We start from the raw sequence: 22,569 nt of genomic DNA on the forward strand, positions 1-22,569 counted from the left end.
GCTCATATCAACATGAAAGCAAGTGTCAAAGGACTGGAATTTCTCTCAGGACACAACACCTTTTTTTCTGACAGCTCTTTGGGTGGTTCTTAACTAGGAAGGTGTTCAAAGCAACCTCAGACAGCTGAGTACCCTGCTGCTATCACAGAAGCATCAAGCCCCTGCACAGCTTTGCCTTCTCCTTGAAAACCCTTTCTGCTGAGGACTGGCCTCATCCTCCCATTCTGTAGGTAATATGCAGCACCTCTCCCAGTGAAGTGGTGGTCTCTCCCAGGATGAAGCTGCTGGATCCTCCTTCACAAGAAAAAACAACAGTAAATGAATAATCAGATACATTGGGACTGTAGTTTGCTGTACTATGAAATTAAAGATTTGCCAGTTCTGTCGTGAAGGAGCTGCCATGGACTTCCTGTGGGGTTCTGGGTAAATGGGTTAAAGCATGTCCCTATTCTCTGAGAAGGGACCCCAAATCATCTTTGCAGCCTGACATTGTCACTGTAAGGGTGGAGGGGACAGCTGAAGTTTACACATGGCAATGGGCTTGTTCTTGCAGGCCATAATTAGTGCACTGAGCATGGCCAGTAAAGCCCCTCAAGGTCTTCCCAGCAGTGTCAGCAAGGCACTGAGAGAAACATTGATAGTGAAGGTCATGTAGCCACCACAGACAAACAGTGCCTGACAGCCTGAGCTTCTGCAGTGTTGAGTTTGTTCTGTATCTTCACTAGATAAGAGCTTGTGTCCTATTCCCATTTCCTTGGTGCTGTATGTCAGCCCTGAGATTCTGCTGCACCATTTGTACAGGGAGGGCATTACAGCCCTCCCCAAAGGCTGCAGGAGATCTCCAGGTGGGACAGTTCTCCAGTTTTAGGAGTTTCTCCAACATGCTGTCTGTAAGTGAATAATTGTCATCGATCTGGAAAACCTTCTTGTATCTTCTATCATTATCAAATTTGATCTTCTCACTCAGAGAGGACCCACCAAATATGGTTCAACAGATAAACCAGTATAAGTTTAAGTCCTAATAGGAAGAAGTATTGTTGAGTGTTTATTGCAGGGTCAGGATCTCTCATATTAATCTTTCCCTTCAGCACTGGCAACCCACCCAAAAGTAACATCTAGGAGTTCAGGTATATGGGACCTTTGGGAGCTCAAGTTCCTGCCTGCCTGCAGAGCTCCCTAACAGGCTGCTTGAGTGCTCTTAAATGATGATTAAGTCAACCTATTAGATCCCTGTGCCGTTGTGGCAGGCTAAGGGTTGGCATGTGGACAGTGATTTACATTTTATCTGACACTCTAACTTTCTGCATCACACTAACTCCAAATGTGGTTTTCATGCTTAGCACAAGACTTTACCCCATCCCTCCCCAAAATGCCTATAAACGATAGTGGGACTTAACCTAGTCCCAGCATGAAAATAAATGTGAAGGTGGCCACATCAGCATTTAGTTTGGATTAGGAGCTTGCTTTTGAAATATATCCCTCAGTGTTACCCCTGTTGCACCTTGGTGCTTATTGTGGATTCAACAGACATTCAGTCCATGGGACCAGCATCGTACTAAGCCAAAATAAACCTCCTGAAATGTATGTACTGTTTATGTCAGGCCCTACTTCTCCCCTGATCCATTCCTGTTGGGCCACACTACTTGCCAATTTAGCCATTTCAGACTTTGATTTTTTAACAGCTTCCCCCAACGCCTCCTGCATCTCACACATTACAAGAAACCCTTTTCACTCAGTTTCACTGTAGTCCGTGTGAATTGGTGCAACTCACTTGATTAGAAGCTGTGAAGTATGGAAAATTGTCATTTTTGAGTCCTTTCACTGTTGTTAGCTGACCTAGGCTGACTTGTACCAGCTAAGTCTGTTGTTACTTTGTTAGCTGTATTTTTGTGCTCACTCCTATTTATCTATATTTTGTGCTAACAGCATTATTGCAAGGCCAGAGGATTATTTTATCCAGGCTGTCTGAGCTCATCACGTCTTGCAATGCTTTTAATTCCTTCCTCATTAGTAAAGGATCCTGAGTTATGAGCTAGTATGTGACAGCCGTGGCCAAAGTAAAAGTTCTTTCCCTGGCATTATTCAGTACACTGAGTGGTGGTAGAACTTTTTCCTTTTCCTTTTCCTTTCTTCATTTTCCCCTTCTTCCTTTTTTGCTTTTCCTTCTTCCTTCTTCCTTTTCCCTTTTCCTCTCCCCTCCCCTCCGCCACCTCTGTTTTCCTCCTCTTCTTTTCCCTTTCCCTTTCCCTTTCCCTTTCCCTTTCCCTTTCCCTTTCCCTTTCCCTTTCCCTTTCCCTTTCCCTTTCCCTTTCCCTTTCCCTTTCCCTTTCCCTTTCCCTTTCCCTTTCCCTACTTCCCCTACTTCCCCTACTTCCCCTACTTCCCCTACTTCCCCTACTTCCCCTACTTCCCCTACTTCCCCTACTTCCCCTACTTTCCCTACTTTCCCTACTTTCCCTACTTTCCCCTTCATCCCTTTCCTTACTTTCCCCTTCTCCCTTTTCTTTCCTCCCTCCCACCCCCCAGCCCTGCTGCCTGATCCTTGCCGGGCTGAAAAGTCACAGAAGCAGTTTTCTGTCAATTTGTTGATATCTTCCTCCCCTCCTAGCCTGGCACAGAATCTGCTTTTGTTAGCTTTCCTTTCAGGAATACATGTGCACTTCAGCATGAGGTCTGACAACCTTGACCCTCCAGGCATGACTAATTCCCATTTACAAGGCCACTACAAAATCCATCAGATCAAAAGTGTCAGGGAGTCAGGAAAAGCCCGGTGTGCAGGGCAGGCTGTGGCTGGTCCCCCTGTGCCGTGTGACAGCGTGTCCCCGGTCGGCCGAGCTTGGCTGTGATGAGGTCAAGGAGAAGTGGTGCTTGGAAGGAGCAGGAGGTGGAGGGAGGGGAGGAGGGTTTTGCAGGCAGCCAGGTGATGTATTGTTTAATTCCGTGCTGTTTGTAGCCAGACACTGTGTCTAGTAAACAGCCAAGGTTAACACAATGTTATAATTTGAAACTAAGAAGTTTGAGATGTCTTGTGGTGTTCGAAGGGGGTCCTGTGGGGTTGAGTTTGAAAGCAGGAAAACAGCAGCACAAGGCTGCTAACAAGTTTGTGGGAAGTTGCCTTCAAAGTTTTATCTTTATGCTGTTTGGGAGTGGTGGTAGTGATAATCCCAACTGGTTGTGGGGTTTATGTGGGTTGGGGTTTTCGATAGTGTCTTTTGTACAAGCGTGTCTTAGAACTGAGAAACAGGACGAGTAGAGTGTCCCAAAGATGTCTCTGATGGTCTTATCCAAGCAGATTCCTCTCAAGCAAACTCTGGATCACTTCAGCTCTCAGTGAGGCCAGCTCTGAGCGCTCCTCAAAAATCCCACCCAAAGAGACAGAAACCAGCGTGGCACAAGTAGCCTGTGGGTCAGTCTCTCAACATGTTCAGTCATAGCCCACAAAGCCAGCACAGAAAAGGAATAAAAAACTTGCACAGAAGTGAGGTCTGAAAGAATGAGAGCTCTCCAAGAACGAAGCCTCGGGAGGCAGGAGGCGTCCCTGCGTCACAAAAATGAGGTTTGTATTTAGTTGCCCGAAGGGAACTGGAAAAAAATTAATGAGAGAGAAAAACAATGTCTAAGGGGAACAAAACCTGGAGAGGGGGGGCAATATTGAAAATAAATGATGGACTTCAGTTTCTGTTGTGGGCTGTAGCAAATAGAGTTTGGTTTTGGGGACACGACTCTTATACAGATCCAGTCTGTAACGTAAGGAGAGCTGATTCAGCAGCTTTGCTGGCTTTTTCACTTGGAATTGTTCAAGCCCCTTTTCATTTTCCCCTTTGGACTTCAGGAGGGGAATTTCAACATTGTTTGAAACCTTCTCAATCACGTTTCTGAAATCAAAACCTGGAATGAACTCTGGGAAGGTGTTTTTGTAGAGCTTCCGTTCTAACCTGGAAAATGCTGAATTCTTTGTGGGCCTGATCCAAGACCCATAGAAATCAATCTTGGGATTGCCATATACTTTAAAAGAAATTGGACCAAAATGCAGAAGTTTCCTATTGCTCTGGCCCATTTATGTGGATTTTTGCCCACTCAATTTAAAAGAACAATTTATATCAAGAGGAACAAACCACTTTTGTTGTGTTTTTCTGTTTGGATTTTTTTGCCTAATGTTCTTTCCTTACTGTTACTGATGGAGAAATGATGGCTGTGACTTTTTCTTATTGTTTTAATGTGTCAAGAGGAGGAAAAGTGATTCAAATATTTGCTAAAGGGAGTTTTCTCATTCATCTTGAAAGTGGAAAAGTTGGTGTGAAGATTGCTCTGCTTGAGTACTTGGAAGGAATGAAATGTCCACCATTTGAAGACCCATTACTGTGAAGTGTCTGAGACTTTAGCCTGGAAAGCAGCAATGCTGTGGCAGAAAATTCCATGCTAATTGAAGACAGCTCCTCTCTATGACTGGCTTTTCCCATCTCCGTGCATCACATTCCTTTGGGGCATGGGTTCATGAGGCTTTACCAAGTGACTCATCTCTATCTTCCTGTCACTCCTTCAAAGAAGGAAATCCATTGTGTCTCACTCTCCTCTTACCAAAGGGGATTTATCCAAACCCACATCAGGAAAGCGAACCCACATCTTCTAAGCACAAGTCAGTGTCTTCACCACTGGGCACAAACTTTCTTTCTAACTCCACTGCAAGTCACTACTGAGACATGTTGGCAGAGCTCTCATATGAATGAGGGCTGGAACAGCACAACAATTTTGTGGGTGGTTGTGATAGAAACTTGCCTGACCACACTTCTAATTCAGCCCCAGCTGAAGTCCAAACACTTGTCTGTGCAGAGGAGAGCAAGGAGAAGCATCATCTCTCCAGGGTTGGCATCTCTAGGATCAAGTCCTGCATGGATTCCCTGGGGGCTGCGTTGGCTGCTCAGCCTTCCCTTCACATCATCTCTGGCTCATCAGCTTTTTTCACAGGACTTGTAGCAACATAATGGCTTGGAGACCTGTACCCTGTCCATCACCTGTTGTAAGAACAGACAATAAATTCAGTAGCCTTGAACAAGAAGGTTGCAAAACTAACATGGGGAGAGGTGCGTTCTCATCCCTTCAGGCTTCCACTGCCTTATACACTTAATTTTCAAGGGTGAAGAAATATAATGGAAATCATCCACTTACTGCCTGCAGGATAAATGCCCACTGATGGAAGTGAGAGGGATCCTTTACATCTCCTGTACATAGGGGAACAGTAGCCCAAGACCTGCCTGCTCAGCATTTTACTGAGATGCAAGTGTTGTTTCTTGTTTGGGGTTTCAGGTTTGCATTTTATTTTCCATCTTAATGTAGTTAACTCAAAAGTAATAAATATTTTAGAACAAAGTTGTGGAGTGTCTCACTTATGGTTAGGTCTGACCATAAGCATGTGATGAATGAACTTCAATTTAAATGCCAGTGGTTGGGATAGCGGCAGGCGGTGGCTGCCACTCGAATCCTACACCATCAACATGTTCCAACCACAGGGAACCTCATTTTATGGAACAAATTTAGAAGGGATTTAGCTTGGCCTCAGGGATTTCTGAAGCTGCATTTAAGAACCCCCAACAAGGAGAAAGGAAAGATGTCTAAATAAATATGTCTCTCTGAAGGAAATGTCTCCGTTGCCAATAAGAAACTGTTAAACTTGGTCCTTCTCAATTTGTCCCTTCAGTGGATTTTTGTAATGTATAGGCAAAGAAAGTAGGAGCCCCTCACTTCATGGAGTAAACGATGGAGTGGTGTAGCTTGGTGCAAACACACCAGCTTGAAAGAGTTACTGCTAGATTACAGCAGTGAGAACCTCAGAAAATATCACCTGTAAATAACTGCTGTAAAGGCAAATATTTGAAAAACTCAAGGATGCTGAACTCTGATTTACACAGCCCAATTTCAGCCAAGCCAGTATTGGACTGAGTTTTATTGACAGGAAGCTGCTCCAGTGAAGCAGACTTTTACTCTCCTTGCTGACAGTCAGGCAAAGATGTGTCTCTGAGTGGTGGGCTCTGCTAAAGTGTAGGTGGTAGCACCTCTAACTTGAGCCTTTTCAAGGAAATGCTCCTGGGTTTTATGGGCCAGGGCCTTACAAAGCTCATCTGATGTTCAGGTTTTTTCATAATCTTCCTTTAAAAGGGTTGGGCTGTGCTGCACCGCTGACCTGAGAGGGTACAGGATTGTGTCCTGGCGGGGTGTCTAGTTCTGAATATGAATTGCCAAGCTTACTATTATGAATCTATCATTATTATGAGCTAACATGATATTAATCAAGAAAGTGATGATACTGGGCAACAAATTATCTAGAATGTAATAATCAGTGATTTAATGCTTGTTAAACTGACTGTTGGAGGAAGATGAGCGCTTCCTGAGCCTGGCCTTGCCATTTTCCATTGATTAAACACATTTCCTAGTGTTAGACTTTTTAAATTGAAAGCCATATAAGTCTTTTGGGAGGTAGTGAGGAGTCCAACAACTGTAGATCTTCTAGAGAAAAATAGACCCTGTCAACTGTTACAGCATTGTCACACTGGTTTCCATTTACAACTGGAAAAAGAAAGAGGCTAAAGACAGTTTATTCCTATTATTTTCCCTCGATTTGTTTCTTTTTTACTTGCATCTGTGGGTGGGTTGTTAAGGTTTTTGTCTTGCTTTGTTTTGCAACTTTTTATGGCCCACATTCTGATGTGCTGCAGCTCATTTGCAGGCTGCAAGGCTGGAGCACACGAGGGTGGGCAGGGTTTTAATTTCTGCTTGTCACTCAAACAGGTAGTCGGTGGGTAGGTTATAGTTTAGGGAGTAGGTGGAAGACAGTAAAACTGTATGTTTGGGAAATTTTCAAAATGTCCAGTGGCCACAATTCCTATGTAGGAGGAGATGTCCTTCCCATCCCTCTCCTCATCCTGTTCCTGAATGGTTTTGCAGAGCAGCTACGACTCAGGCTTCCCTAAACCGAAAGTGCCACAGCCTGGGATGATAATCAAAAAAGATGCCTGTTGTTATAAACACTCAATTATTTTCCTTCTTTCTTGTGGAGTTGTTATTAAGCCGAGAGGTTCAGAAGTTCAAAAATATAAAGGAATAATTTGTACAAGAAAAGAAAGGAGTCTATTTCACAGGCTATTGATGCTTCCACTGGGAATTAGCAGTAGCTGTTAGAGTAGCCAGGGTCATACAGAGCAGCCATGCATTCTGCTCACACTTAGGAAACCCCTAATTTTTAACTTTTTCACAGCCACAAGCTTATGTTTCTGCCAATGAAAAGTGGAGGGAATGTTTGAGGAGCTCTTATTAAAAAAATAAACTTCAGATGATGATTGACTCCCCTTTTATGTCTCTAGAATGGGTCCCATAAATCTCAACAGTTTTCTCTTCAATGGCTACTTGTTCTTTTTGATTGGTGACAACTTTTATTTTAAGCAAGCTCAGTTCTTAAGTTAACCCTTGTGTTGACTCAAGCCTCCTTGTTTGTCTTTGCTTTGCCTCCCATGGATGGAGAAATGCTCAATGTATGGTAACAGATCCATTCCCATTTCATGCTTGACATGAAATGTGGGCATCAGTGTGTCGCTGGAAGAGGGAGGAACCAGCCTTCGGGAGATCTGCTTCCAAAGAAAGCACTGAGCTCACAGTTACTGAGGGTCCCCTTGCAGTCCTTGACACTAGACTGCTGGCAGAGCCCTGAAGGTTTAACTTACTTGAGCCCAAATATTGAAATTCACATGTGGGCATTCAGACTTCCAGTCTCACCCAGCATTGGATGGGTTCTGGCATTCCCCCTTTATCATTCTTTTAATAGAGGCTGTAGGGACACAGCTGTCCAGCGGTCCCTGGATTTTTCCTGTGTTTAGAATGAAATCCAACCTTTGAAACCCGGTAAGGAAACAGCTAATAAAAGCCCCATAAAAATCTCAAGCAGCATCAGCCCCTGAACCTACCAGAAGACACAACTGAAAAAGTGTTTGACGAGGGCTGTGCCCATGGGTGTCCCTCAGCTATTGGGTGTCCTTCACAGGTATGCAGGCTCTGGGAGCCAGCAGCACGCCCACTCCAGTGCCTGCCTGTGTGTGGCCAGCCAAATTTGGAAGCTCTATCTTATATCTTTCTGTCAGTGACCTGTTATACAGTCCTGGGGCCTAATGCTTGTGTCAACAGGAGGTTAGGTTTCATGGCATCCTGAGCAGAGCAGGAATGTCCTGGCTTATATTTGTCTCCCCAGGAGAGGGAGAGGGTGGGAGAGAAGCATTCAGCAGCTACTGGGCAATCTTCTGCCATCTCTTGACAGGTAGTGATATAAATCAGAGCTGTGAGTGGGATAGGAAGGCAAGACCTCATTGCTCTGCTTAGATCCCTATCAGCCGTGATTAATTCAGTGCTATAGGTGGAAGGATAAATGCAGCTTCCTGTAATCTTAATTGTTTCCACCAGCCTTTGAACTGATGCATCCATCTGGTAACATTTAGTTGAGAATACAAAGGGTCAAACTCTGCCCAAGATTGCATGGTAGGCAGGAGGACCAGTTCTGAGGAATGCCAGTGCCAGCTGGGAGTTGGTCTCTTGGTCATGCAGTGTAACAGAGGCAAGGGGACTCGAGTTAGTCCTGAATAGGTGGCTTGCAGTATCATCTGGAAACCTTTATGTGCCAGAGCTTCTGAATTTATTAGAGAAGAGGCTGGCAAAAGTGCCAGGGATGGGCTGAAGCCTTCATGGGATGCTACAGGGACATCTGCTCTGCCATTCCCAATGCTCTTATGAAAAGTCCAAAGAGGAGACAATGGGGCTTGCTTTTCTTGAGCAACTCCCATTGTAATTGAAAGGGATTTTGTGGATCTGTCTACAACTAGTGTCTTCTTGCATCAGGAGTCCTTCCCCTACTCTCAGGACTCTCTTTAATGACTCTGGTCTGCAATCTTTGCAAGTCACTGGCTCCTACACTCATCCCTCTACCTTCAGAGCTATGCATGGGGCTTGACTTCACTCTGACATTCCTCTGTACAAAGCATTCCCAAGATAATAGGTTGAAAAATACCATGATATTTTTGCTCTCTCTTTAACATCACCATGTACCTGTGGGAAATTCTGAAAAGGGCAACAATCTTGATATATTTGGTGGAGGGGGAGTGTTTTGAAAGCAGAAAGACCTTTGGCAAATGCAGCCTACAAGGACAGAACTAGCTTATTTCAGCTGACAGCCTTGGCGAAAACCAGCCTTGCTAAGTTTCAAATTAGTGTGGGTAGACATTAATAAGAAAATTCAGGGCTTACAGTTCAGAGGGAATAGTTTATTGCTTTTTGGTTAATCTCTTTTCAGTTTCTATCAGCACAGAAAGAGCAGAGCTTTTTCTCTCAGTCATTTGTGCCCAAAGCAAAATGTGATGAAAACAGTCAAACTAAAATGTAATTTAGTTTCCTAAAAGCAAAAAGGAGAGGTCACCCCACCAGAAAAAATAGAGTCAGGATTTGCAATTTAAACAAGACTCCATGAAGTCTTTGTTTTAGTAATGTTTGTATCCTAATGTCTTGAATCCAGTAACTTCTAGTTACCAGAACTCAGTAAAGTATTTTTCCTGAGCAACTTCTTTTGCAATCTATTCAATTTTTGCCTCTCTAGATAAACTCTCTGACATTTTTCTCAGATGTGTTTATTGCTTGTGCCTTCAATGCATAATTCCAGAGCTTCACCTTGTTTCTAAGTGGTCCTGAGCATTTGCTACTCAAAATCCGAGCTAAGTTTCTTAGAATTCTATAATTATATCCCAAAATTTGAGGAACAATTAAATGGCAAGCATAACTGCTCTTGAGCAAAATATAAACTCAGGGCAAAATTCCCTGCTGGGTGAGTTAGCAAAGTGTGGTTGGGGCACATTAAGCTGATCAACTTCCGTCTGCAAAGAAAGTGGCCTATAAAGCCACCTGAACCTACTCCCCATCTCACCTACTTTATGGAAGGTAAAAAGATCATGAGCAGGGAAGAAATGCAGAACAGATGTTATCTCCAGAGTGAGCTGATCCCCCACAGGTTTGTGGAGGATGTCATTTCCTACCCCCTGCATCATCCCCGTCTCCTCCTCCGGGGTGTGCAGGCAGGATTTCAGCGCGTGTCAATCATCAGGGTGATGCTAAATTACACCAGATGAGACTGGCTCTGAAGCTCCTTGTGCTCCTAGGAGTCAGGCTTAGGAAGTGAAGTCAAACCTGGAAGCAATCCTCTCTGCTCTGCTTAGTACCCACACCCCTGCTTTGGGATTCCTCCCTGGATGTCTTCCCTGCCGTCCTGTGGTAGAATAGTCAGCTGAAGCCTCTCAGCTCCAGCCCCAGAGTCATGATTGTGCAAAAGGCTGCTATTCATCCACATTACTCCAGGGCAACAGCAAAGAGATTTACTTTCAGGAGTTGCTTTTTCTCCCCTTGGGGTCTTTAGGGCTTGTCTGAGCCACGTCCTCATGTGCAGTGTCCTTAGTGGCTGTAGGATTTCTGGGAATCTTCCCGGTGAAGCACAGCTGGGGAGGGAAAAACCTGCTGGGCATTTATGGTGTGCTTCAGGGGATAGCAGTGTGTGCTTGCTTAGCCATGGGTGTATTTACAGAGCCATGGAACAGGCAAGAAAAAAGAGGAGAGGGGGAAAGAGTTCGTTTGGCTCAACTTCTGGAACAGCATCTAAGGAGGGAGGAGATATGGCTAAAGGGGCAGAAGGTGAACCTGAGGCAGATCTCTTTCAGGTATTTTTGCTGCTGTTTGTGTATGTGGACCAGAATAATGCCTGAAAACAGTATTAATTACTTTTATTATTATTATTACTATTTATTTATGTGAGGAAGTATCCCACAATGGGAGGAATATTTGAAGCTGTGAAGTGAATATTCTTCTAGATCCTTTCTTCTTAGGAGAAAAAAAGAAAACAGAAGTGTTACTTAAATGAAGGGCTTTCTTCAGAAGTTGCCAGTTTATCTAAATGTTTTACAGCAATATCTGATTCTTGGCTCTGCCCAGGAGAGCAAAAATCTGAGAACTCTCTTCTTGATTCCTTAGCAGCATATCCTCACTGGTAGCTGATTTCATAGACATTCTCTGACTGGAGTGAAGACTGTTTAGCCTAGGCTTAAAAAAGCTTCAAGAAATAAGATCTTTTAGTTTCAGTGACAATGAAAATATAACAGTTATAGCCATCTCTTGAAAGATAACCTCCCACAGTTCATAAACAGTAGAATTAGATTGAGGGAGCTTAATATATAGTAGAAAATAAAGTGACTGAATTTATCATTCTGACTTTGAAAGCTAACAGAGAAGCTGGCTACAAATAATTATTTTTATAAGTATCTTCTGTATTGGTAACTTAACTGTGAATAGATTACAGTTTCCTTGAAGCTGTTTGTTAGCTGAATTTATGTGCCAAATAATTGATGTAAATATCTCAGTGAATAATAAGTAATTATTCTTGGCCTCTGCCTAATTTGAAGGCAAGTGCTTGGCTACAAGTAGATATTAGAAATTTGAGCTGCTGTGATTTGATGGGTAGGTCACCTTCTTTCCCTGGCTAACTGAATTTTGAATAATTGTCATGTAACTTGCTCCTTCCAGGCAAAAATTCTGTACAGTGCATCAGGGCTGTAATATGCACTCCCCATAAGGGATTGGATGCTTCCCCTCTTCCCCATGTGCCCTGAGCTCCAAAATGACTTTTTTTTTTGGCTTGGGCATCTCTGCCTGTACATTGTCCCTTTGCTGCATCTTCCTCAGAAAGGCCCCTGGAGCAGGAATTGTTGCATTTATTTCTTGTTAAATTCCTGGCTCCATCTGTAGCTTTCCCTGCCTGTCCTCTTCAACAGAGACCTGGAAATGAGATTGGTGGTGGCAGCTCCTCCAGCGCAGCACGGGCTGGCCCCAGGGCTTGTGGGGAGGGTGGCAGCTCCATGTACCAGTCACAGCATGTGGATCCATCAGAAAGTTTTAAGGGGTCATATTCAACCCAGGCTTCCTCACAGAGGGACCCTGCAGGCTGCCTCTGAGGAGTACAGTGGTGTAGCTCCAGCTCTACCCTCCCAAAAAGTGCCTGCTTGCCTTCTCAGTGAATTATGATTGATCACCTTTGGTGCCCTTTCCCAGGCTTTGATAAAGAAACGCCTCTGAGCAGTTGTTTGTAGTGGTTTTGTGGCCATCTGTTGTTACCCAGGGCTGTAATGTCACTGTGTATTCGTGGTGCCTTTCTGCTGGAAGAGGAGGTGGCCTAAGGCATGGGCTGCTGGCACACAGGCTGCCTCTGCACCCCAAAACCCTCTGGCTGTCAGTGGGAGGATCAGAATGTAATTTGGGGAGCACCAGCAGTGGCTCCAGCCCTTTGTGCTTTGATGGAGCAGCTCTGGGAGAGGGAACCTGCACATAGTGCACTGCCCACCACAGGTGCTTTACAAGGTCTGCATTATAACCCTGAGGCTGATCCTGAGGGTAGAACTGTGAATTTCCAGGGGGAAAGAGGCTCTGTCCTGATGAGGCCACCCAGGGATCGCTGTGCCCTGTAACAGCTGGTACAGACGGGATCCCACCATCTGTCCTGGCTGATGAGAGGGGTTTTCTCTGGGTGAGGAAGACCTGAAGAGAGCAGGCTGCCAGATCAAGCCCTGTCTTTATTAGCAGACATTAGCACCCATGCTTGGCTACTATTTCCCACAATGGCAAAAACATCTTGCATAATAAAATTAATTCAAACTTGAGATAATGCTAAGCTGAAAGAAAAACCAACAATCCACAATTGCTTATTCCTTATGAGTTCAGCTCCCTGCTTCCTCTTGAAGGCTTCCTTTTCTCACGTTGTTCCAAATCTTGACTTTTTAATTTTTTTTCCCCTTTCCCTGCTGACCTCAGGAGGATGCAGTTCCCTTCAGGCTTAGGAAACATTCCCTTTTCTACAGCTGTCAACTCAGTTGCACTCACATGGAGACTGGAAAACTGAGACAGTTGCTGCCCCAAAGTGTTTGTCCTTGACCAGAGGTTGCAGCTCCACCTGACTCACTGGAAATTGCTCCCCTTCCCGATGGGCTTTGATTTACTCTCCAGCATGCTGACACATATTGAAATTGGCACCTGCTTGTGCTGATACCCCAGGCTGGGAGTTGGAAATACAGGACATAAAGATATATGTCCCCTTCAGCTATTCTTGCTTCAGGAGCAGCAGTCTGGAGAGGGGCTGTGCTGGCATCGCGAGGTGTTAAGCTGGGATGTCTGAAGGAGTTAATCTGCTGCCTCACTGTAATATAATAGAAAGAAAAACATGCCTGTGGGGCTAGTCCATTTTACTGTGTAGCTTCAGCTGGTAATTAAAAAGCAACAGTTCAAAATTAAGCAGTAATATGAATAAACCCCAAATTAAATACACCCAGGACAGGTTGCACTTTTCAATGGGTGGATGCTTAGCATGTCATGAAACCAGACTTCTTAAAAAATATTTCAGGCTGGATGCCTAAAGCCAGGAGTTCCCCAAACCGCCCCCAGAGCTGTGCTTTTTTCCGTGAGGGTGCCCCTTTCATTGCTGCTCACTCGTCACCGGGGCCGACCGGTACGCTCAGCTCAGGGCACGTTCCCACATTCCTTCTGTTACGGTGCACACAAAAAAGAAAAATTGAAACCCCAGAAGGGCCCAGTAACAATTTTACTCATGAGTCAAGAGCACAAATGTAGTTTCAGGTTCTTGGGAAGGATTTCATGTGCCCCCTTTGAAGGTGAAGATCCCGAAAGCGGGGACAATGTGCCCATTTAAGGTGGAGAAAAGTGATCGTGGGCACTGCCCTTTGGGCGTCCTGCCAGGCATCCATTTGGGAATGCCATTGCTGAGCAAAGTAGCAGGCTGTGAGCTCCTCTGTGCACACATCAGGCAGATGGCTGCTCTTCAATAGAATGGTGCAACCAAGCACAGGGATAATTTTGAGGTGGAGGCATGGGGAGCAGGGAGGTGGGTGGGAAGGAGTGATAGCAGAAGAGGTATTTTGATCCACAACCTCCCCCAGCTGGCAGATTTCCAAAAGATGGGAAGTGTTGTCTGAGAAAAGTTCACCCTCTGCTCACCTCATTTCTTACGTGCTTTCCCAAAGTATCTGTTACCAGACACTTTTGGGGAGTGTTGGACTTATCTGGGATGACTGTTCTTGTTTCAATGACACCTTTGAGCAACGTGCTGCAGCCCTCGTGGCACTGCTCCCGGAGCACTGCTCTTCTCCAGAAACCTCCTCACAAACTTCCAGTGCCCACAGAGCTCTTGTGTTACACGGGAGGGGTGTCAGGGAGTGAGTTTCCCTGACATTGAGGCAGCATTTGGGTTTTGGAATATAGAGGTTTTCTCTTGACTAGCAAGTGGTGAGATACCCCCAGGACGGGAATGACTAAGTGGAACTGGAGGCCGAGCTGGGCTTGCTGGGGTGGTGGCACAGGAAGAAACAGAGTGGGGACCCAAAGGTATGGAGGAGCCAGGCTGGTAGCCAAGCCCATGGCATCACCAAACAGGCAGCGGGGCCATGTCCAAGTGAACCTTTTTGTTGACAAGATCTAAGGCTGCAGTCCAGAGGTCTAACCAGTGTCACTTGGACCTGCAAGCCATCACTGCCGGGCAGGGGTGTTGGTTGCTGGAAACTGGTTGCACTTCATTGAAAAACACTTGCAGAATTAAACTGCTCCGAGTGTAACTCATTTGGGGAAAATATTTAGCCTTTCAGACAGGTTTACTCATCAAAATTAATCTACTGAACTCAGTACAGCTGAGAAACTAGACTGGTGCAGAAGTACTGGATGTGAGTAAATCCCACATACAAAATCTACACAAGCCCTACATTTAGAATGCAAATTTAACAGAAGTAATTCTGTCCCTTCCAATGTTTCAGTTTTGATTAAGTTGTAGATCCATCCTCCTGTTATTTATTAATTTGTTTCCCTAAGGTTGCATTTGGACACTGACCAAAGCAGAGAGTTATCCTTCAGAGTCACTGCTCACTTACACCCTGACTGGTTGGACATCAAGCTGAGTTACTGGCGAAAGAGACTATGCTGATGATGTGGTGAGGGCATTGAAACTAAAACATCCTTCCACCACAGTGTGGTGATTCACAAAAGGGGAAAGGATGGAAATTCCATATCAAAGCTCTTTTCTGCCCTCTCTTTCTTCTACATTAATATGGACTCTGAGTGCCTTTAGAAAGTAAGAGAGTTCACTACCTTTAGAAGAAAAGTTTTCAGATCTTGTCCTCCTTCCAATAGTGTCTTTGCTTCAGCTGCTGCTGACTTCAGTTTATATATTTAAGACTTTATTTGGGGTTTTTTTTACCTATGTAAGGTGGGTGTGGTGTTTATGGTGGGTATGTGGTTGAATATATATATATAGAGTATATGTTTTTAGAGTGTTTTCAAGGCAGAAATTAATTCCATGATCTTTGTTTGTTGTCTTAATGACCTTGTGCAAGAGAAGACTTGCATCTAAGACCACAAACTAGCTATCTGGCCTGTTCTGTCAGGTAACCCACCAAAACCCTAAACAGCTGCTGTCCAGGCTCTGTCTGAACCATTTGCCTGCCCCAGCCCTGCAGAAGTCTGGAACTTGGTGCAGAAGCAATAGTGTAGTAGGGTCAGCCCAGGGAATGTGTGACAGCTGCCATGAAGCAGGAGGGTCCTTCTCTGGTTTTGGGGTCTTGGGGCTGAGGGAATGGGGATGACATGCACATTGCAGCGTTTTCTGTTTAGAAATTTCATGTTGTTTTTAAATGCCTTGATTCAGTCCAAACACGGTGAAAATAAAATTAAAAAAAAATTACTTTTGCATGTGCAAGTTCATAATGGGAACTCTGCATAAAGAGAGGAGTCAGAGGGCTGAAGTCAGGCTGCTGGAAATCAACTTCGGCAGGAGCTTTGGGCATGTAGGGCTGAAGGCTGGAGTCCCTGTCTCCCTGCAGCTTTCCCAGACCTAAGAAAACCAGTCTTAGTCCCCAGGACTGCACATCAGTAGCGTGACTGCTCTGCCCGGGGCCGTGTCCGTGCGTCACCGTCAGGGATAAACCATAGGACGGGTGGTGGCTCGGGGTTTCTCCAAGCACCTTGGTCAGATTCAAACTGTTTTATTAAGCTGGGTAATTGGCAGTTTGAAAGGGAGGGGGGAAAAGCGAGGTCCTTAGGTCTCCCTGGTCAGTGCCAAGCCGCAGACTGTTAACTACTCCTGCCTTTCAGAAGCAATAACTGCGGGTTTGGGGAACATATGGAACTAACTAGCCGAAAGGCTTTTATGAGCAGCTTTAACAGGGGCCACGGTTTGTGAGTAGAAATTCCAGTGGATGAGTTAATAGTTTCACTTTCCTTAGCTGTCCCTTTATAGGAAAAACAACAACAAAGTCGGGCACGTTCCTCTCACAGCCCCGGCTGTACAATGTGCCGATGCATCCAGGATTTCATTTGGACACTGGGAGAGTCCTTTAGTAGTTCCCCCAGGACCTGTTTTTCCAAAGCTATTTCCTGATGCTGACCTCATTAGGTGAGTTTCACAGCTCACTAATTCCTAGCAACAGCACAAGAGATTCAAGGAAAGGGGAAACCCGTCTTCTGGAAACCAATGGAACTGAACAGATTTGGGCAAGCACTTTTATTGCATTTCATTAATCTGGAAAATCAGGGACTTGCATTTTTGGTTGTTTTTCTTTTTTTTTCCCCTAAGTCACTATTTTGACCTGAAACTGTATATTTGATTTTCTATTTGATTACGGATTAGGATAACTACAAAAGCAGAACCCCTGCAGAACTGTATATCTCAATATTTATGTTGCAGTTTGTTTTGAAGAGTAGGAGAGGGGGCATTTCTTTTCCAGAATTGCAATTTGGGCAGTGACAGGATATAGTCACTCAAACACTTCCAGTAATGCTTATTTAGTATTTGCATTGTGGTGGCATGTGTCCAAAAGAGAGAGTAAAGGAAAACAATACATTGCCTGCTCAAGAGTTGACATCATAGCATGAAATTTAAGTACTTGTTTTTGTGGTATTGTTATTAATCATGGGGCTGTGCAGGGGTCATCCTGTAACTCCAGCTACTGGAGTCCTGTGGATGCTAAGTTTGGCCTGAGAGTTTTCCTAGGGTTGCCTTTCATCCTCAAGTCTCTTATATAGCAGACACACCAGAAGAACATAGGTCCAATTTGTCTTAAGCTTAACAAAAAACTTATTTCTTCTGTTTTAATTCCTGAATTTCTTATCTGTTTTATTAGCAATATATTTCATAGGAAGGTTTGGGATTGCTTAAGAACTTTATCTGCTAGAAACGTTTCCTTATCTTAATTTAATGCGGCCTATTAGGTGCTCCCAAAAAGCTGTTTTCCCCTTGTGCCACTATTTGGGACCTTAGTCAGACAAAAGAGGTGGACTTGGCAACCTTTCCTCTTGGTTCCACAGGTAGACAGGTCCACCTGCCCGCAGCTGATATAAAAAGGAACGATGCTGTATTTGATGAGTGTGGAGAGGGAGAATACTGTTTGAGTGTCAAGGTAATCAGTACAGCTGTTAGCTAAGGTTTCAACAGTCCAGCCCCTTGTGCTTGTCATGGCCACAGACTGTGCAAAATAACTCCTGAAGCGTCTGGGCCAGTGGTTCCTGGTGCTGTGTAGGACTGGTGGGACCCGCTCTCACTGTCAGTGAAGCAGGACCCTTAGGTCTGCCCTAGGGGCTGAGCTGGTGTCTGCAAACCCCCAAATAAAATCTGTGTTTTGGGTGAATGGCACCACTCAGATAAAAAGGTTGATCAGCCAAAAACAGTGGGGGACAGAGGCAGACGTGCAAAAACGTCTTCAAAGCACACCAGGGTGAGGACCATAAATTGTGTGAATAAAAATGCACTTTCCCAGAGCCAAAGTCATAACTTCCCATCGCTTCCCAGAACAAATCCTGTCTGCTCTGTTTATTAGGTGGGACTGTGTATAGGCAGTCACTCTTAAGTGTGTTTATTTTGAAGTCATCACTTGTTCAGTAATCTCAGGCACCTCTGGGAGATTTAACTCAGATAGGGGTTTAGGCTGGAGGTCGTGGGGTCATTGATATTAAGATAGAGAGAAGGAAAGGAAACAGCGTTGTTTTTGTGGCATTATCTGAACAGTAAGGAAAAATAAATTCAGGTTTTAAGATGGCTTTAACCTGACTCTGAAGGAAGTGGTCTACAAATCCAGCCAACAAGCAGTGACTGTGACGAGACCCTGCTTCTCTTTAAATTTGTTTAGAGCTGTCCAACCTAAACCCGTGGTGGTTATGGCTTGATTAAGCAAGACTTTTGTATAAATCTGTTAAGTGTTACAGTTTTCCTTTAGCATATTCAAGTGTTTGAATTTCTGATTTTAACTTTCCTCCTGAGATAAAGCCTCTTGGGCTGTTTTTAGGGCAGTGGGTTGAACCCAGTGGTGGGCTCTCCCCCAGTGGCAGCAGCGTGCTGGATCACAGAATCACAGAATGTGCTGAGCTGGAAGGGACCCACAAGAATCATCGAGTCCCACTCCTGGCCCTGCACAGGACTGTCCCCAAGCTGGTGTCCAGGATCACATCTAGGTCCCAAAGCTGCTCTGAGGCAGAGAGCAGGGGCATGAACATCCTGGCACTAATGAAATGTTGGGACCAGGTCATGGGGATCCATCTGCTGCTGTAAACTCCAAAGAACTCACTCTCTCTCATGTGGAGTCTTTGGTGTCTTATAAGGAGAGAACTCGTACTGTGGGCTTTCCTGCAGTCTGGCACTAATTTTTAAGGAACACACAAACAATTTTCTTTAAGAAAACCCTGTGGAAATGTGACCAAAATCAACTAACAGGCTCCAAATTTATTAGGAGGAGACAGGCAGATCCGGAGCATTAATGCACAGGACTGGTTTCCCCAGGAAGCCAAAATAACAGATAAAAAAAAATAAAAAAGGGAAAAAAAGGCATTGGGAGTAAAGTAAGGATTTGTTTATTGCCATCTTGATATTTTATCATAAAACACACTGTCTTGCCCTCAGGGTTTGCTGGTGGTTTGTATATGTGTGTGTGCCTGTGTGTATACATATTTTCATATATAAAAATCCAGCAACATCCATTGTTTAAAAAATCAAAAATGAGAAGGATTTTGCTAAAAGCATTTTGGGAAAACCTCTGCTCTCATTTTTCCTGTCAATGTTTTTCTAAGCTTTTATTTTTATTAGTCAAAATGTTTAGAATCCCCAGGAAATCCTGGGATGAACCATTTCCTCTTCGAGCTGTAGCCCTTAGGGGAAAAAGAAGAAAGCTCAGATCCTTTCAAAGGTTAGAAATTTTTCAAACTGTATTTTTGCATATTTTTTAAATTAGGGAAAAACCAAGTTAGGAAGATGCTTAACTTCAGGCTGTGGTCCTGGTTTATCTCTTTGTAGAAAAGCCTAAAGAGACCCTTAGATCTGGGCAAGGAAATCTTTTAGGCTTGGATCTTAATGGGGAACCGATTGCTGAATTGACATATAACAGGTTCAGTTGAAAGACCATCTTTTTTTTTTTTTTTAAAAGTAAATTAAAAAATAACATTTGCTTTTCCTCGACCAGTTTTTGTATATTAGTTAGCATTTAACAGCTTTGTATTGAAGCTGTTAGTGCCCTGAAGATACTTTATTATTCCTAATATTATTAACATTATTATTAAAAATAATGTTAATTATTTGTTATATATGTGAGGCATATGCAGTCCAATTGACTGTTTACTTCACCTGTAGATAAAATTCAATGGGAATCATAGTTTTAAACTAATAAGAAATTCCATCCTGCAAATAAAAATATGCATTGTTAATTTTCAGCTCCTCTGGGGTTTACTTCTTGAAGTGGGTAAGTTGCTAAACTTTAAGAAGGTAAGTAAGGATATGTGTCACAGACTGCAGCCTTGCTGGGCCAGCAGGAGCTCACCATGGCTTACTTTACCCAGATTTGGAGATGATGATTATTCTTTGGGAAGGACACTGCTGTTATAAAACATAAAATCTAAAAAAAATGGTAAAATGGGAGACTGAGGGACGCAGGAGTCTTTTCATGAAAAATGACACATCGGTATAATTTGCCAGAAATCTGAATTTACTGTCACCACATATAATTTTATTTTAGGAAAAATGTGTTTATTTATATAATTTGTGACAAACTGTCTTAACTGCTGTTCTTCTGATTTATTCATCTACTTTTTATCAAGTTTTCTTGGGAGCTTCTTGGAAAGCTGAACATGAAAACCCAGACTTGGTGGTTCAGTGAATGGTATAAATTATTCCTACAGTCTGTCACAAAACTAAAAAGATTCGTGGTACTTCATGTGAAATTTAGTAGGGGGGTTTTTATTTGTTTGTTTTTTGGGAGGTGAGTGTGGTGTTGTTGGTTTTTTTTAATATTTTTGGGGGGTTTTTTTTGGTTGATGCAAGGGGGGAACAAAAGCTAATCTTTAAGGATATTTATTTCTTTGGCTACCCAAATCTACACAGTAAAGAGTGCTTCTGTTTTTTTGGTATTTTCAAATTTGGAATGGGGACATAGGACTAGCCTGCTGGGGCAGTGTTATAAATCTGTATCTCTGCTCACTTTGCAGATGGGTGGGTGAAGGGGGAAAGACTAAAGGATGGAGGCTAATAATGAATTTCCTGAAGTTTCTGCTACTCCAGGAACGCACAAAGTCCCAATACAACACCTGTAACTTCAGAAGTTCAGAAGATTTTGATTTTTATCAAAAACCTTTTAGCTGAGTTTGGGCTTTGGATTTAAGTTAGGGGACAGGAAGCAGTCAGAGGCAATACAAGTTTCTTCATTTAGGGGCTGTTCCATTCCAATTGCTTTCATGTAGCCAATTAACCAGCCCAGAAAGCCCAAAAATTCCCAGCAATATATATGTATTGTGAAGTTATACTCTATATGGAATATCATGGAGTCTATAATATGGTCTTTTGCTATTAGGGGGCCTTGCATCTGAATGCTTTTCCATTTGGGAATGCCTGAAGGCCAGCCCTTGTTACTGTGGGCCAGAATGGATCAAGTGAATAGACCTCAGGTGCAGGAGAGTTTTTCAAAGTTTGGTCCTTTAGGCTTTGCTGTTTTGATTCCTGGTATCTTTAACTTACTTTCTCCCTTTCTGTCTGCGTTTCTGCAGGTGCTCTTTGCTCTGAACCAAACTCTGCTCCAGCATGAAAGCCTTCGAGCAGGTAGTTTGCAGGCCCCATATACCACTGAAGATCTCATCAAGCACTACAACTGTGGAGACCTGAATGCTGTGATATTCAACCATGACACTTCTCAGGTGAGCAGAATTGTTCCAGACGGGCCAGATGATTGAAAACAAATCAGCTGCTTTTTTAGCAATATCCCAGCCAGCACTTTATACTCTGTCTCCTCTTCCCCCTCTTCCTTTTTGATGCCCTGTGTTTTCTTTCCACATGTGCCTCATTTGCTTGGTGAGAGTGGAATTTCCATGGTTTTTCTTGGGCTCTGGGCAATCATAGAATGGTTCAGGTTCAAAAAGACCCCCAAGATCATCGAGACCAACCATTAACCCAGCACTGCCCATCCCACCACTGAACCACGTGCCCAAGTGCCACATCTACACGTCTTTTAAATACCTCCAGGGAGGGTGACTCCAACACAGCCCTGGGCAGCCTGTTCCAGTGCTTGACAACCCTTTTGGTGAACAAATTTTTCCTGCTATCCAATCTAAACCTCCTCTGGCACAGCTTGAGGCTGTTTCCTCTTGTCCTATTGCTTATTCCTTGGAACAAGGAATGTACTGCCTGGAAGACTTCCCTAGGAATGTGCCTACAAAAAAGGTAATTATAGATGTTTGGGGGCTGTTGAATGTAGACCCCTCATTAAGCGGGGGAGGGGGGAATCTTTGTAATATTTGAGCTTATATATGAAGAGGAAGTGGACCTTACATTAATACTCTATAAAGTAAATAACTTCTCAAACATGTCATAATTCAATAATTTTGTATGTGTCTCAGGCAGCCCTTCAGTCTCCGTTTATCTTAGTTATCCAAAGCTATTAAAAACTCTCAACGGGGCAGAAATCTGCTTTCCAGACCAGTTTGATACTTCATGGCAAACTCTGAGATTCTCATTTAATACATAGATTCTTCTTTCTCCTTTCCTGTTAGTCCTGTGGTTGTAACTATTCCTGCAGTGTTGAGGCACAGCACAAATGATAAACACGGAATAAACAAGCAAGATGTGCTGTTATGTTTGCCATGGATGCGATGAAAGGAGTACTTGTAGGCAAACCCATGAAGACTGTCCTGGTGTGGGAATGTCCTGTGTTGCCTTTTAATCTCTACCAGTGTAATTTCTCCAGTGAGAAAGCCTTTGTCCCTGAGATTAGTTGTGGCCATTCACACCCGTTGCATGGACTCACAGACATCTGTGGTTTATTTTCACATTGTCCTATATCAGACCCGGGGGTTCAACTTGAGAGGAACAGCTTGCTTATCCCTCCAAATTATTGGATCAAATGTGGGTTTCAAAACAGTGTTAAAGACAGAAGAAGGAAGCCAACAACCAGTCAGAGTTCAAGCAATGGTGTTAGTCATGGT

At 43.7% G+C, this 22,569-nt stretch overlaps 1 protein-coding gene across 1 annotated transcript in view; it reads left to right on the forward strand.

The window, feature by feature from the left end:
* TRABD2B (TraB domain containing 2B) overlaps positions 1–22,569 on the forward strand; it is a 277,120-nt gene that overhangs the window by 127,804 nt on the left and 126,747 nt on the right. Inside the window, exon 3 of the mRNA XM_064665293.1 lies at positions 21,139–21,285. Within this exon, the coding sequence (XP_064521363.1) occupies positions 21,139–21,285 (147 nt within the window). The remainder of the gene's footprint in view (positions 1–21,138; positions 21,286–22,569) is intronic.

Source organism: Pseudopipra pipra, chromosome 9 (assembly GCF_036250125.1).
Source record: "Pseudopipra pipra isolate bDixPip1 chromosome 9, bDixPip1.hap1, whole genome shotgun sequence".
NCBI classification, from domain to species: Eukaryota; Metazoa; Chordata; class Aves; order Passeriformes; family Pipridae; genus Pseudopipra; species Pseudopipra pipra.